The 15,811-nt window shown below is 47.8% G+C and overlaps 1 protein-coding gene across 4 annotated transcripts in view; it reads right to left on the reverse strand.

The window, feature by feature from the left end:
• Window positions 1-15,811, reverse strand: part of CYFIP2 (cytoplasmic FMR1 interacting protein 2) — a 97,014-nt gene that overhangs the window by 51,590 nt on the left and 29,613 nt on the right. For 3 of the 4 annotated variants that reach the window (XM_012730077.1, XM_012730076.1, XM_012730075.1), the window contains exons 9-15: window positions 14,065-14,139; window positions 13,002-13,155; window positions 11,973-12,129; window positions 11,408-11,504; window positions 8,407-8,483; window positions 6,319-6,427; window positions 4,060-4,179 (exon numbers count right to left, since the gene is read on the reverse strand). In XM_012730077.1, coding sequence (XP_012585531.1) covers window positions 4,060-4,179; window positions 6,319-6,427; window positions 8,407-8,483; window positions 11,408-11,504; window positions 11,973-12,129; window positions 13,002-13,155; window positions 14,065-14,139 — 789 coding nt within the window. The remainder of the gene's footprint in view (window positions 1-4,059; window positions 4,180-6,318; window positions 6,428-8,406; window positions 8,484-11,407; window positions 11,505-11,972; window positions 12,130-13,001; window positions 13,156-14,064; window positions 14,140-15,811) is intronic. The other variant, XM_012730078.1, reaches the window with a different exon arrangement.

Raw genomic sequence — 15,811 nt, forward strand, 5'->3', positions numbered from 1 at the left:
AGGCAGCCCCACTGTGGGGGGGGGGGGTTCAGCTTGTTCTCATCAACTGACTCAGCCAGGCTGTGATCTGATGGAGGCCCCAGGCCAGGCTTCCATTTTGGAGTTCTACCTCTGACACTGGATTCTGGCGATGTAGGTAGGGTGAAATCTGGATTCCAGCTCTGGAGGCACAGTGAAGAACACGTTTTCCAGTGCTACAGAGGGAGGGCAGAGATAACAATCTACTTTCCACAGGTTTCTGGGGCCTGCTTGGCTGTATGTCTGGTCCCATTAGGATGAACAAGAAAATAAATGAAATAAAAAGTAAGTGTAGTCAAAAACAGGGGTGGGGGGGAGAGAAATGCATGGGATTATGGTGATGGCACACGGGTGATTTGGTGATGGGAAACCCGTGGGGATTACAATCGAGATGGAAAAAAAAAATGTACAAAATGATGTAAAAATAAACTTTTGTAATAAAAAAAAAAGTAAGTGTAGTAAGCACTAGTGAATTGATAGTTCTAAAATTGCTGAACCATTGGCATTGAGGAGAAAACTGCTGCTGGGAACCTCTCATCTTCCATGGCTGAGTCTTACAGACATGCATCTCCTTCACAAGGGAGACTGAGGCAGCATTCTTGTGTCTGCTGATGAGGGGCTGCTGGGAACTAACCCACTTCTGCCACAACAATATGAGGTCTTTGTTGGGCCATCAGTGGACATGGGGCTCAGTGTTTGAAATCCCTTGGAGTGGGGGTCAGAGGCCTCCTGAGTGCTTTCTATAAAACTGGTTTACCAAGGGGCCACAGAGGAAAGAAGAACTAGTGCCATAAAACACCCCAGTGGGCCATTTCTGTGCTGTGTGGGAAGGTCATTCCTCTGGCATTCCATGAGTGCACCATACTCTAGCCATCTCTGTGGCCAGAGCAGCATAAGAGTGGGGAGCACCAGGGGGTTCTGAGGAAAACATCTAGCCATTGCTTAGCAATTGCTGGCACCTGGGAAGGACAACCTGAGGCTTCCAGATCTGCTATGGTTTTGCTCAAATTCTCCCAAATGTTAAATGTTGGCTCAGAATTTTGACTGCGCTCTGTAGCCTAAACAAAACACAGCAGGCTGCCAGTTCTTAGCTTCAGCACGGATCTCTTGGGCCTGGGGTTGCTGGGCAGGATAAAATGAGGATGAGCTCTCTCAGGTGGAGGCACAGGTGAGGGGGCACATTCTTTGCTGTGCTTTTGGAAGATGCAGAAGCTTCTCAGCTGAAAGGAGTGGGGGCCTCCTGATACTGCCCCCCTTCCCAGGAGGGCAGTATCTTCTTCAAGGTCTTTACCGGAAAAGGCTGCTCTCCTGGGGTTGAGCTCACCTGATAAACACACTCTCACTATTTGTTTTGATTTTGTTCCCAGCTAAAGAACATCCAGTGTCTTCCGAGGGGTGGGAAGAGGTCATGGACACCCCCGCATACCCCAAGCCAGCTTTTCCATAAGAAATCCCCAATGCTAGTAAATGAGAAGATTTAGCAAAAACCAAACAAAGAAGAAAACAAAAATCCTCCCACTTGGAGAGAGTCACTCCTAACATTCTGGTATAAACAAAGAAACATCTATTTCTTTCTTTTTTTTTTTTTGAAACATCTATTTATGATAGATTTCCCAGGAGACTGTGTGCTGTGTTTATTCATCTCTGAATGTAAGGGGCCCAGGTCTTTGATGGGCTGCTACATCAAGTTCTCTTAGAAAATGCTGCTGGACCTTCACTGAGAATTCGTTGCTGCCCCAAGTTTCTAGATTCTTCTCTTCTTTTCTCCATAAGCTCTTATTTATGAAGCGCAGAGTGATGTATACAAAGCTCTTTCCAAGTAATCCCCCTTTGCCCTACAGTTGAGGGGGATACTAAAATGCCTCCTTCCACAGATGAGGGAACGTTGTGGAGATGTGTCACTGGGCTGAGGTCTCCCAGCTGGTCAGCAGGGCCAGGGTGGACTTTGGGTCCACTGATGCTAGAATCTGAGTTCTTAGTCACTGTATTTTTATCACTTTGTCCACTTAAACAACAACAGCAGCAACATCTTTTGTACTTTAGTAGCTTTAAACTTACAAAACAGCTGCAGAAACAGCAGAGGTCCTGCCTGTCCATGGCCCAGGCTTCCCCGTGCGATTTGCATAACCAGAGCACCATCAAAAGTAGGAAACTGACAATGTTGACACAACACCGTTAACTCCACAACAGACCTCACTCTGATTTTTCCAATTTTTCCATGAAGGACTTTCTTTTATCCAGAATTCAATCTAGGACCTACAGCGTCTTTAGTTCTCCTATCTCTTCCTGAGACAGTCCAGGTAAAAGACATTGTGAGCCATAGGACAAAAACTGCCCAAGTCCTGTTTGAACAGATGGGCTAAACCATGGACTGGCGAGCCCTGTCCAAACAATTTAGCCACCGTACTGGCCATGAGGTGCCACGCTAGACAAAAAGCTTTTAGATCCTCACTAATCACTAGTGATTAGAAAGTGATTATCTCACTTTCTGGAGGGAGAAGGCAGAAACCCACATGGGTAGTAGGATGTAACCATCCACACATGCCCAGGTGTGCCCTGGCCCAGAACAAATTAGATGCTGCTCTCCTCCCCACCTAGAGGAACATACCCTATGAATGTCTCTTCCTAACTCCCCTGCAGGGGCCAGGCTATATTATATTAGCCTTTCCTGTGCTGACTCCATCATGCGTGAGTCTCTAATGAAGCCTTGTCCGATTCAGGTAAACCCAGTACTCTCTGGCAAATTCTTTCCTAGAGGACAAAAGACCTACTCTTTTGGGTGGGAGCTATATAGCTCATCTTCTCCAATCTCGGACAGTTTCAAGTTTTTTATGATTATGATGCTTTTGAAAAACACAGTTCACTTTATTTAAGTGCATTTCAGTGTGGGCTTATTTCTTGGGAGTAGATTTAGAGTATGCTTTTTTGACTAGAATACACAAATCTGGGGACACATGAACATACATGGGGATATTGTATCACTGGTGACACTGACCTAGGTTACTACTCTTCTCTCTGAAGTTAACAAATATTATGAAGGAGATCCTTTTACTTCTCAAATATTGATGTTGCAAATATTCTGTCCTCAAATAATAATGTATGTAATGCCCTGTTGCTTCTCAAAGGATTTGTAAGTAATTTTTTTATTGTGGGAAAACATGCATAACATAAAATTTACAATTTTAGTCACTCTTGAATGTCTAGCTCTCTGTCATGAAATCATTCACAAAGTTGTGCACCATCACCACCATCCACCATCCACCCACCTCCTCCAGGATTTCTTAATCTGGTTTCTCAACAGAGACACTGTTGCCTACGAAACACTAAGTGCCTCTTGGCTAAGAAACACTGTGCCACCTCCTGTCTCCATGACATGTCAAATCCTGGAATTTCATAGTAAGAGGCATCATCAAGCAAAGTTCTTCCCACACATCTGTCCCCATTGCTGTTGCAGCAATGACTGAAGTGTCCAGTGGTGACTTTCTACTGTCCTCCTTCCTTCTACTCATCTGCATTTAAAAGCATTAACATTTTCCTTTGATTCATTTGAAAGCCGTCATGTTAAGTCTCTAACTCTCAGAGAGAACCAGCAGAAAGCAGTTCACACTGCAGTTGTGGAAAAAGGAGTGTGTGCACTCATTCTACCTGTCCTAGTGGGAAATGGAAACCTGGCACCTTTTGTTAAAAATTATTTAGAATTTCAAGATGGTGATAGCTGAACGGTAAACCAAGCTCAGCGCCCCGTGGACACTGTCTAGCGCATGCCCACGAAGCCCACCTACGGTGCCATCTTCCCCAGCTCCCCAGGACCACCCACCAACCTACTTACTGGGGTCTACAGAATCCCAAAGCAGCAGCCAGGTCAGGGTTGGTCACCTCTAGAGCTTTCAATAAAAACTTTCCAGGCAATGCAAGTGTATAATTAGCCTCTTTTTGTTCCGGCCCTACTCAGATGGGAAAAACCCATTGGAGCCCCCAGCTCGGCCTCCACTCTGGATGCTGAAGACTCCGAGAGTGGTGTGCCCTGCCACAGTCTCTTACCACGATGGAGGTCAGGTCCTCACTCTCGAAGCGGCTGATGGCCTGGTCCAAGGATTTGTACATGGCGGCAGAGATGCGCTGGGTGATGAGTCTGTTCAGGTCAATCGATCGACCCAAGAGCTGGAGGGGAGAGAATGAGAAGTCGTGAGAGATTTGCAACTTCACCTGACAACCAGATACAGCTGGCACACACAGACACCATCAGTCTTAGGTGACAAATGGAATCCACTAGAAAATGATTGCATTTCCAGTATGATTATTGTCTTAAGAGTGAATGTCCTTGTTCTTAGAAGACACAAGCTGATGTCATGATGTCTCTAATTTACGCCCAAATGGCTAAGAGAAAAAGTATGTGTTTAAAAATGCTATATTTAAAACTATATGTATAGATAAGCACATCTTACCATAAAATATATATATATATATACCATAAATGCACATTTATAGTTTAATGAATATATTTATTTGCTGTATTTATGAAGGAGAAAAAAACATGCAAGAGAAAGCAAAGGTGCTATAATAGTAATAATCACAAATCTGTCCATACAGTATGTATGTGTTCACTGTGTCATTCTTTCGACTACTCAGTCATCTTGAGCTATTCAAAGGTGAGGAAGAATATGAGTCAACTCCACATAGAGGAACTTAGCTCTGAAGTTTACCCTGCATCTGTCCTGTGCCCAATTCAGTCACAGGGAGTAGCAGTCTCAGCAAGGGCCCACCATGTGCCTTTATGGGGGAGAAAAGTAAATGCAAGAGTACAGGACAGAAAATTGGGTACAAGACAGGAAATCAAGCTATGAAACCTCCTCTGGAGGGCTGTGGGCATTATCTCGATGCCAGGCAGACAGCAAAACACATTTATTGAGCATCTTTGCTGGGGGAAGAGTCCAAGCATTATTCTTCACTTATTTTTTTACTTCCTTTGGAGAAAATTTTCAGACAACAGACTGGGGCCCCTACAGCCATCTGGTGCACACACACAAAGCACTCCAGCTTCAACATCCTGATTCTGACTGTTTCATGACTGAGCAAACTTCTGACAGGTTTGAGGAACTGGGGAGTCGCTGCTGTTGGCAGAGGTAGAGATGTTCTTTGTCCTCTTACAATTTTCTGCTCTCCCTGGAATTCTCAGAGCAATGTGCATGGAAGGTTTCCAGGGCAACCCTTTCTCTCTGCCCAGCTACAGCCCTGCCCCCCACCCTCCAGTGCTCTCCACAAATACATGATAAGCACACAGAAGCCACAGAACCACATGAGGCTATTTCACTAACGCCCCATGGACAGTGGAGTGCAGGCGTGGGGCATGGACTCTGCCAGCGCACCTTACCTTTTCTGCTGGGCTCACACTCCCATTTTATTTTTTATTACATTTTTTAAAGATTTATTTACTTATGCATACAGGAACTGGGTACAGGCAGAAGTGGGAGGGCGAGAGGGTTCACCAGACACAGTGGGGAGCAGAACAGGCAGATGTGCTGAAAGATGTGCTGAAATACACTGCCAAGGGGAGCAGCAGGGGAGACAGAAGAGGTCTGCTGTGCCATGTGGGTCACCTCCCTGGCCGGGGGTCGAACTCGTGCTGCAGTGGCTGTGGACCGTTTCATAGTGCTACAGCTTTAACCCACTGCACCACTAAGGAGGGCCCACACGCACATTTAAAACAAATTTTTATATATATTTGTGTGTGTGTGTGTATACATATTTACATTATTCTTCATTTTGTACATTTTTTTACATCTCAGTTGTAATCCCCATGGACTTCCCACCACTTCACCCCTGTGTCATCACCGTCGTCCCAAGTGCTCTTCCCACCGCAGTTTTGATCCTGTTCCCTTTTCCTCCCCATAGAATGTCTCTGGTTTATAGTTGTCAGCCACTGGGTTTAGCCTGACACATTCATTCAAAGGCCCATGGTCCCTCACCGGGACCAGCACTAGGGCCTGCCAGGCTCAGGACAAATTTACCCTTTGCCCAGAGGCAGTCATCACTGAGCTGGGGGTGGGGACAAAGACTTTGGGGGCTGCCGCAGGCAGAGGCGAGCTGCTGACAGGCTGAGAAGCATAGACCCCGAAGCAAAGGAAGCCAAGGAAGCCATTAGCTCGTTTGCAAGAATCGGAAGCTGTGGCACACCCATGCTCAACAGCCAGTCTGGCCAGAGCCCGGCAGGCCGTAGTGCAAGCCCCCCGCTGGGTGTCCCCACAGAGCCGCCCCCACCTCCCTGGTGCCCAGTCTGCTCTCCCGCTCTCCCTCTCGTACCTGCACGTGCCTCTGCTTCAACAGCGTTTCATAGCGGTTGGATGGCGGGTACGGAATGATGACCCCGTAGTTCTTACATTCAGCTCGGAAACGTTTATCCAACAGCACGCTGGATAAAGTAAAAGCAGGCCAGTAAACAAGACTGTGACGGCGTCTCAATGGCCCAGCCACTCTGGTTCGGCCATAGGGTCTACACAAAGCACTATCTTATGTATTTTAAATATGCATAATTTTTTCTGCTCTAGATCAAAGTTTTTGAATTTTCCTTCTCCATCGAAGTTCAATATGTGAAATGGAGCTTGTAGTTAACAAGACGTGACACGGAGGCTAAGCCACTTTCCTTCACTCAATCACCAAGAATGAGTGGAGTACTTGGTCTATCCCAGGAAATCCCTGGCACTAGGGAAGCCAACTTTCTACCCCTGTGGGGCTGGGGTTCTAGTAAATAGAGACTAATAGGGAATAAAAGGCAGAGGAATCGGTTAACTTCAGACAACAGGAAACATCTGTGCTGTTCACTATTTCTCAGGCATGAACACACACATCTTTAATCTCGCAGCAACCCTATGAGTTTATGTGTCCTTATTGTCTTTCACACTGAGGTCAGGACTGCAGGTAACTATACTCTGACAAGAATGAAACAGACCATTTGACAAGTCAGGGAAAGCCTCTCTGCAGACGCTGTTTGGGACAGAGACCTAACAGCCGAAATGGATAGATCTGGGGGAGGAATCTCACAGTGTGTTTGGGAGCAGGAAAGATGGCCAGAGTAGAATGGCTTAGGGCCTGCTGGAGAGAGCTCGGGGCAGAGGTGAATTTGTAAGGTCAGTCTAAGGCCAGATCATGCAGAACCACATAAGCCGAATATGCAGGTGTATGTTTTCTGGGTGTATTGCAAACTACTGAAAGGTTTTAAGCTGGAAGGTAATGCAATCTAAATCTTCTGTCCACTGTTCCTGCCACCACCACCTGAGGCTCCCAAGCACCTGAAATGTGAAGTCCAAGTCCAGCTGTGTGTGTAAGAGCATAAGATACACACTAGATCTTAGACTTAGGGACAGACAATAACAACTATCTCTTTAATGATGTTTATCTTGACTAACCGTTAAAATTATAATATTTTTGATATACATAATTATATAAAAAGCGTTATAGGATTATATAAAAAGCATTATTAAAGTTAATTTCACTGGCTTACTTCTCCTTTTTAAAATACAGTTGTTGAAATTTTTAAATGGTACATCAGCCTGCACTTACGATGGCTGGTTTTCCAATTGGGCAGGACTGATCCAGATGATTCTCCCCACCTAGGCCCCTTATCCAGTTAAAGCAGGTCCCTGTGGTATTTTTGAAACCATTCCATGTGGGCATCAGTCCTGGGGTAGAGGTCTACAAGTCACATGACAGGGCCTGCTGACCTCACCAGCTTTATCATGTGACCTGCATGTACTAATCCACACCTGCCCTCTCAATAGCCCTTTGACACAAACATGCTATCATTACACAGGCATGTACACACATGCAATTTATACACACTCATGCTCTATATGCAAACAGGTATATACATCTGTGTAAATATACCATACATATTTTATTATCTGCCACAGGACCTTTGCATGTGTAGTCCTTCTTGCCTGTTACTTCCTGTACCCTCATTCACCTCATTTTAATAACACTTAGTGACTTCATTTTAATAACCTCATTTTAATGACCTCATTTTAATAACACTTAGTGACTTCAGATATGAAGTCAATGCTGTGTTCTCAGGATGGCCTTTCTAGTCACTACCCCAAACACTGGTTGGGGTTCAACTCCCATATTCACTCAGAGAGCGCACATGTGATGGCCTTGTCATGGTGCAGTCATTACTTCTCCCTGACGTTTGTCTCCCTGCTAGGCTGTCAGCTAAAAGGCTCAGCACCACAGCTACCTCTTCACTGTCTCCAGTATCCCTGCACACAGTCCAGGCCATGACTGGGCTCAGATTTCTGAGCCAGGAGCTGAAGAGAAAGGGAGGGTTTGCAACAGGAAGCTCTGCACACACCAGTCTTGGGATGGTCTGGCACTCCCAGCCCAGGGCTCTCATACCTGCCGGCCATGGCCTTGTAGTAAGCAAAGATCTGGTCCGCCAGCTTGTAGACAAACTGATCAAAACACAGGTTCACCTGGTGGAGAGGAAGTGAAACATTTTAGTGGCATCTATTCAGCTCTTTCTCGGAAGCTCAGGTAAAGGAGCAAGGGTAGTGAGCAGTGTGCCTGGAGCTCGGGGGCAGGACTCAAAAAGAAACAAGATTCTATAGCCAAGCAGCTTCGGGAAGTCTAGTCCCTCACTTTCAAGTTGCTCACCGAGGTAGAGAAGGCCAAATTCACACAGCTGTTGAACAGCTGCCCTCCCCACAACCCTCCAAGCTGTCCTGGGGGCCTGCCCAGGGGAAGGCTACATACAGCTTAGACCTTGACCTCAGCCTCCCTGGCACTACTCATGATAGCCACAGATGTTTTCCTTCCACTGCATTTCACCTTCTCTGCCAATAACCAAGTAGATGGTCATTAGACAGGTAAACAATTCCTTTTCCAAACTGCTTAAATAGCTTTGGTTTTAAAAGAACATGGGATAGTCCTGCCCTTTCAAGGTTTCATCACATCGGTGGCAGGCTGTGATGCTCAGATGTAGGGGAGGCAAAACCCTACAAAGCTCCCAAATATGTCTTTGTGGTAAAATTTGCAGGTAGGGGCGAGATTGTTGTTGAAAACACTATTTACATGTATACTTCTATAAAGGTGTGTGCTGGGAAAACCTTTTCCTTTTCTTTTCAATGGAGAAGACAGAAATGAATCTACATACCTTTGTCTACTGTGCCTTCCCTGGTCACCTCCCTCTCCTCCCCCAGAGAAGTCCTTCTGTCTTAGCTCAGCTATTTAAGATGGTGCCTGAAGACACGTGGGCTAGTTCCTCAATCCTGCTGGGCCTTCAGGGTACACAGGAGGTGTGCACGTTGTATTAAACCTATATTTTGGCTTTTTTCCACTTATTAATCTCTCTGGTGCTTGATTATTTGCCAGCCTAGGAGAACCCAGAGGAATGCAGGTGATTTCCTTTGTGCCCCAATAAGAAACAGACAAATCAAACTAGATCCCCCAAGGATGGCAGGAATGGTTGCAGGTGAGCGGAGGTTAAAGGGTTGAAGAGAGGGCTCTAAAAAGACAGGCTGTGCTTAGAATCAGGCACCAGAGTGACTTTGAAGGAAACCATGTAGTTAGGTGGTTAATCCTCAAGTCTTACCTCATAATTTTTCTGCTCTCTAAGGTTAACCCTTCATCCAAAGAGCTTTCCTATCTGCTTTCTACCCTACTTGTTATTCTGAACACAAAAGCAGTGCTGTCTTCACATGCAGCTAACTGAGGCATCTATGCTGGAGACTGTTACCAGGGTCCCCACTGTACCCTCCTCCAGACAAATGTTCTGCAGGGTCCAAGAGTCTCCTCAGACTCCATGTTCCTCTTCTAGAACCAGCCTTGAGTCTCCCTCCCAGTCCCATTGTGGGTCTGTGTGCCTGGGTTCATCTTGAGGAGGGACTACACTGCAGCTGTGTATACCTTTGGGCCTCGGGGTCAGCCAAGGTGCCACTTTTGTGGCAGGGGCAGGAGACAAAGCGTGGGCATTCGTATATGAACACACATTCTCTCTCTCTCTCTCTCTGTCTCTCACACACACACACACACACACACACACATGCACATATGCACGCACACATTTCACAGTGCAGAAAGGAATTTGGGGGTGGGGAGAGACAAGAGGCCAACCATTAGCTGGGGTCTCAATCGGTACCTCTCACCCTTGAATGTTACAAAGGATTTATTTAGAACTATCACTTGGCCACGTGTCACTGGCAAATTGTGTGTGTGTGTGTGCCTATTGGAGAACATGACAACATCTTGTTAAAAGGGAGATGCAAGCAGCTGGCTGGACTCCTGGCACTTCTTCCCGAGGCTGGTGCTGCTCAGGAGACAGAAGGGCAGATTGGCAGTGGCATGCATCAAGGTTTTCAACCCTCCTAGAAATCAGGGGATTCAGAAAGAAAAGCAGTATCTCTACTGGGTTTTCTTCAAAATACACAAACTTTCCAACAAACTTGGTGTTGATGCAACCCTAACATAATCATGTCCCTCTTGTATGTTTGTACAAATGTACTTAATTGGCTTCGTTCTGTGTTCAAACAGCACCACGCTGTTAAGCAGGGCAGAGACTAGCATCCCAGTCGCCAAGAGGCAAAGTGGGTATTTCAGAGCCATCACTGCGAGGTGCATGGGCTTAGTACTTGTGGGCCCATGGAAAGATTGTAACTTCTTTGTACCTCTTAAAAGGAGCCAGGTAACTTGTTTTGACTAATGCTGTGTGGCACCAGGTGGAAGCTGGAAGTTTGAGAATGTGACTCACCCTGAAGTGCCATGGCAACAGGTGAAAGTTCTGGATGGGTCCCAAACTGGAGCCTGGTGGAACACTGCCCATACAAACCCACCATGAAGAAATCAACCTTTGCCCACCAAACCTCTCTGAATGTGGAGTCTTTGTTTCTGCAGTATGACCTGTCTCACCCAGTCTATGCTGTTGATCCCCCATGTTATGGTCTGAATGTCTGTGTCTCCCCCTAATTCATTTGTTGAGATTCTAACCCAGCACATGACGGTTTTGGATGGTGTGGCTTTTGGGAAATGACAAGGTTGTGAGGGTGAAGGCTTCATAAATGAGGTCAGTCCTCAGAAAAGAGACCTCAGAGGGCTTCCTCTGGCCCTTCTGCCCTGGGAGGACACCCCAAGATGACTGCAACTGTCAGGGCACCCTTACCTGACCACCGTGGCTCAGATCTGCAACCTCTAAAACCCTTACCTGACCACCGTGGCTCAGATCTGCAAACTCTAAAACTGTGAGTAAAGCATTGCTCTCATATCCAAGACTCCCGCAGTCTGAGGTGTTTGTGACAGCAGCCAGAACAGACTAATACACCCCACTTTGTGTCAAGACCTAAAGACAGGACAAGTCCAGACTCTTGGTACAAGATTGGGACCAGATGTGAAGCACATCACTTGCCTCTGCTTCTATCTCATCGTACAGAAACTGCTTCTTGAACTTAGTCAGGGCATAGTAGGCGCTGTCGTTGTACAGATCCAGAGGGTAGAGCACGTACCTGCAGGGGAAAAGCAATGATACCAGCTTACCATGACCTCTGCAGGGACATGGAGATGGGGTGCGCAGGTGAGCAAGCCCAGGGCTGGGAGGCGAGAGTTCTCCTGCCTCGACTAGGCATATCCGACCTCACATGAAGTCAGGAAATCAATAGTCCACGATTCCCCATAAATCCATAAAATTAGACTGGGGATAAAAGAAACCAGCTCCACGACCCCCAGAGATGACGTTCTTTTCCCAGTCTGGCTGGCATGGAACAGACACAACCTAGTAAGTTCAATGGGGCTGATGGACTTCAGATCCCATCTGCAAGGCTGAAAGGAACCAGGGGTGATCTGATTCTTGACCTGCACTCTATCCCTGTGGGGGTATGGAGCCTCATACAGAACATTCTGGAAAGAACAGAGCTCATATGCAAACTATCCCCCATCTGCATTCTGGGAACCTGTGACCCAATCCTGCCTCTTACTCCATCATAGAAGGTTCTTTGGTTTCCAGGATGTGATCAGTTAGAATCCACGGCATGGACATCTCAATGGGGAACTGGATCCTTCGGCCCATGGTTAATTCCAGGAAGAATTCTCGGAACCAGAGCTGGGAGAGGTCACAACACTGCTGCAGGGCTTCTGAAAGCGGGAGAGGAAGAACCTCGGGTCACACAGGGGAGGCACCAAGAGACTGGGTCTTACGGTTTTGCTTTTAATTACTTTTATGGCTGTTCTGTGAACACAGCAGTGCCTGTGGATGGTGGGTGACCAGCAGTACCAACTCTCGGGGGCCGGAACACCAGCCTAGAATCCCGATCAGAGCATGGCGAGGAGGGGAAATATGATGGTCTGGAGCTTTAGACGCTCCCACCATTTCCACCACACCCCCGGCAAAGTCATCCCCCAAACACATAATGGAAGTGTGAAAATTGCTTGTTACATATACAGTATCCAGACACACAGCATCCCCCACGTGGTTGTGCTTAACAGGACTGCAGCTCCTTGGTCCTTCTGGATTCCCTGAAGCCCTTCCTAGACTACTCTCCGTGATGTCCTGATCGCTTGTTGAGATTACTCTTTTCAGCACCAACAGTGGCATCACCACCCTACCCCAGGCCATCACACTCCATCTGCCTTGTCCTGTCACCTCCGACATGCTTTTAACAGCATAGAAGTGGGAGCACAGGGTCAGGATTGAGCCCAGTGTCCTCTTCCAAGAACCACTCAAGAAACGGCTACTTGGAAGCCAAAGGCTGACCATGGGCCTGACTGTGTTTGTGCATGTATTCCCCTATTGAGCTTCTGCACTATGGACCTCATGAAAAATCAACAGACAGATTCAGCTGAGTTCAGCTGAGCCTTTTCTTGCTCTCAAAGTCACCAGGGAGTGTGCATTTTCCCCTTGGTGGCAAAATGTATCCCTTTAGGGTAAGATCAAGCCTCTTGGTCACTTTGCTCCACAGTCCAGTGGCTCCAGGACCTGCCCTGACTGGCTGGCCACCAAGGCTCACCACTGATGTTGAGCAGATGTGTGAAGAAGAAGGACTGCTTGTGGAAGTCCTCAATGGCCAGGACGATGGGCCCATCCAGGCTGCTCCTCAGGGTCTTCTTGGAGCCACTCTTATCCGCAATGAGCGATTCCAGCATGGTCCGTACCATGTACAGCTTGAAATGGAAGTGAGATGAGATGGTGAGGGCGAGCCCTCCATCCCCAGGAGAAGGTTGCTTCATGCTGTGGCTTATGTTTTCATTTTTTTGCAGATGTCTGTTCTTAAAAAGCACTGACTTAAGGAAGCACAGTGCAGGTCTGGAGAAATGAATATGGGATGTAGCAACCTTAAGAGGAAGCCTGCTAGCCTGGGGAGGAAACTCTGCCTGGGGCCTGCACACCTCTGGGGTGAGTGGACCTCGCAATACCAGGGAGTTCAAGGCTCAGGTTCTTGCCTGCTCTGCTCAGCTCAGCTGCAGGCATGGGCATCAGATGACCTTAGTCATGTCACTCTGGGTTCATCTTACAACTATGGTGGCACCAGGGATGGAGCCTGAGCTGAGAATAAAGACAAGCGTTCAAGGCCAGCCACTGTTGCCAATTTGCTGTGTGACCTTGGGCAGCAACATCCTACTCTGGGCCTCAGTTTTCTTCTCTGCTAACATGAGGAGGTTGCCCCAGAAGCTTTCTCAAACCAATCCCTTTCAGCTTTAACATCTGAGGAGCTATGACCTGGGCTAGGAGCTAAAAGAGCATGCCCCGCCCCCACCTCGTTTCTAGCCCCAGGCAGTTTGACTCAATAGCTGAGGCATGGCGCCCCCTGGTGGCACCAGCTGCATTGCACGGTCTGCCAAAACTGGTGGAAAGTGGAGAAGATTGGTACTTACACGGGGGGCAGCCTACTAGACAATTAACCCCAGCTTACAGAAAGCCCGAAGCTCAAAGGACACAAGTGCTAATCTAGATCTTTCCACATCATTTGTCTTTGAATCTTAAGGCTGGAAGGGGCTTTGAGGAGCCAGGCTAGTCCATTCCCGTGCCTCCTGGAGAAGTCTACCCAAACAACCCAGCAGGCGGTGTTATACCAGGGATCGGCAGCCTCTTCGGCCCTGTGTGCCACCAGTGGGGTGAAACAAAGCCCGCGGGGACCACTGGCAGGCCTAAGACATAGATAGGAGAGAGGAGAAGGGTGTGGGAGGGCAGGAGAGACAGGGAGAAGGGAGAGAGAGAGAGAGAAGAGAGAGAGAGAAAAGCAAGAGGTATTGTATACAGTGGGGATGCCGTCACGACTGCAAGGGGCCACCGGCCACCACCTCTGAGTTGTCCAACCTCCCTCTGGCACCATGTCCATCCTTGTTGCCTGAGACTCTCCTCTAGGGCCTGGCCCGCCACGCCTGGTAGCGTGGCTTTGGAGAGAAGCGGCTAGCCATCTCTACCAGGCCCGTCCCACTGTGTTTCAGGAACTGCCTCAGCTGCTGGTTTGTGACAGTCCACCCACTGAAGCCCCACTGGGCACAAGTCTGATCATCCCTAAGACTCAAGCGGCACTGTTCAAATGACTCCTTTTGGAGTCTCTGAGAAAGGATTCATCAAGTCCAATACACCAGGTGCTGACCCTCAGTATAAAACTCTATCTATCTGTAAATCCATGTAGTCCATAAGAGGGGGAACTCTTTTCCCACCTGCTTTTGCTGAACAGAGCAACGAAGTCACCAGAATCACTAACCCCCAGAGATGCTAGGTGCTGGCATCCACAGAGCCTGGGAGGCAATCAGGAGACCTGTTTCTCGCCCTACCTCCACCTGACACCCACCTGGTGGCTTGAACAAGTCACTTCCCCTCTCAGACCTCAGTTTCCCTAACTTGTGAAGTAGGGGAGGGGCTGGGAATCATGTATCTCTTAAGCTTTTCTAGTTCTGACCATCTAGGAGTTGATTACATGCATCTGTGCGACCTGACCTGCCTCAGGGTGATGGGCTTATATAGGGTGGGAGGGTGACATCCCCGCCCACACTATACAAATTACTCCTCTCCTCTCTTTCTCTCCCTCTCTCCACTTCCCACCCTTACTCTCTCTCTTCTCTCCCAGTCTCTCTCCAGCTCCCTTTCCCTTTTCAGTTTTTGTCCCTCTCCCTGTCTCTCTGTCTAATGCCCCCTCTTTTTTCTCCCCCCCCCCCACTGTGCTTCGCCTCCGTTGTCTCTTCCTCATGTATGTCTTAACACCCCAAAGCCTTGCTCAGACTTTCCTGGGTATTCTGGGCTGGAAAGCTCTCTTGTCTTTGACAAGACCCAGAACTGAAGGTAGAATCTTCCTCAAGATGTTCCATAACCAGCAGGCAAGACTGGGGCAGACTGGCTCTGGGGCCGTGAAGCTGAGAAAATAGCACTGGCTGGACCACCTCAAGATCATTCTGTGCCCCCACCCCCACCACCCTGGCCCCCGGGACACAAACACACACAGATGACTCACGGGCTCAGGGTCCCAGAATTCCAAGGTAGAGAGAGGCTTAAAGGTCCCGTGAGGTGGGAGTCCCTAGTCTGAGGCTGCTAAGACTTTAACAAGACAATGAATCCACAGGTTTTCCCCTTGCCCTCTCAAAAAAGCCTACCACAAACTATTTCTCCTCAAGTAGATGGTAAGGATTTATTGAGGATGTCCAGATCTTTGACTTGTTACCTGTAACCTTGTGATTTTGGATGAGCCACAGGAGACCTCTTGTTCAGAAGCTCTGGTTGGCAACTCTGAATGTCTCTGATTACTAGGCTTTCTCTAAGGGGTCAAGGACTCTCCATGTTTTGCTTTTGGGGGATATCGGGAATGACAAAGGGGGC

Source organism: Condylura cristata, unplaced genomic scaffold, assembly GCF_000260355.1.
Source record: "Condylura cristata isolate star-nosed mole 26May11 unplaced genomic scaffold, ConCri1.0 scaffold00026, whole genome shotgun sequence".
NCBI lineage: Eukaryota > Metazoa > Chordata > Mammalia > Eulipotyphla > Talpidae > Condylura > Condylura cristata.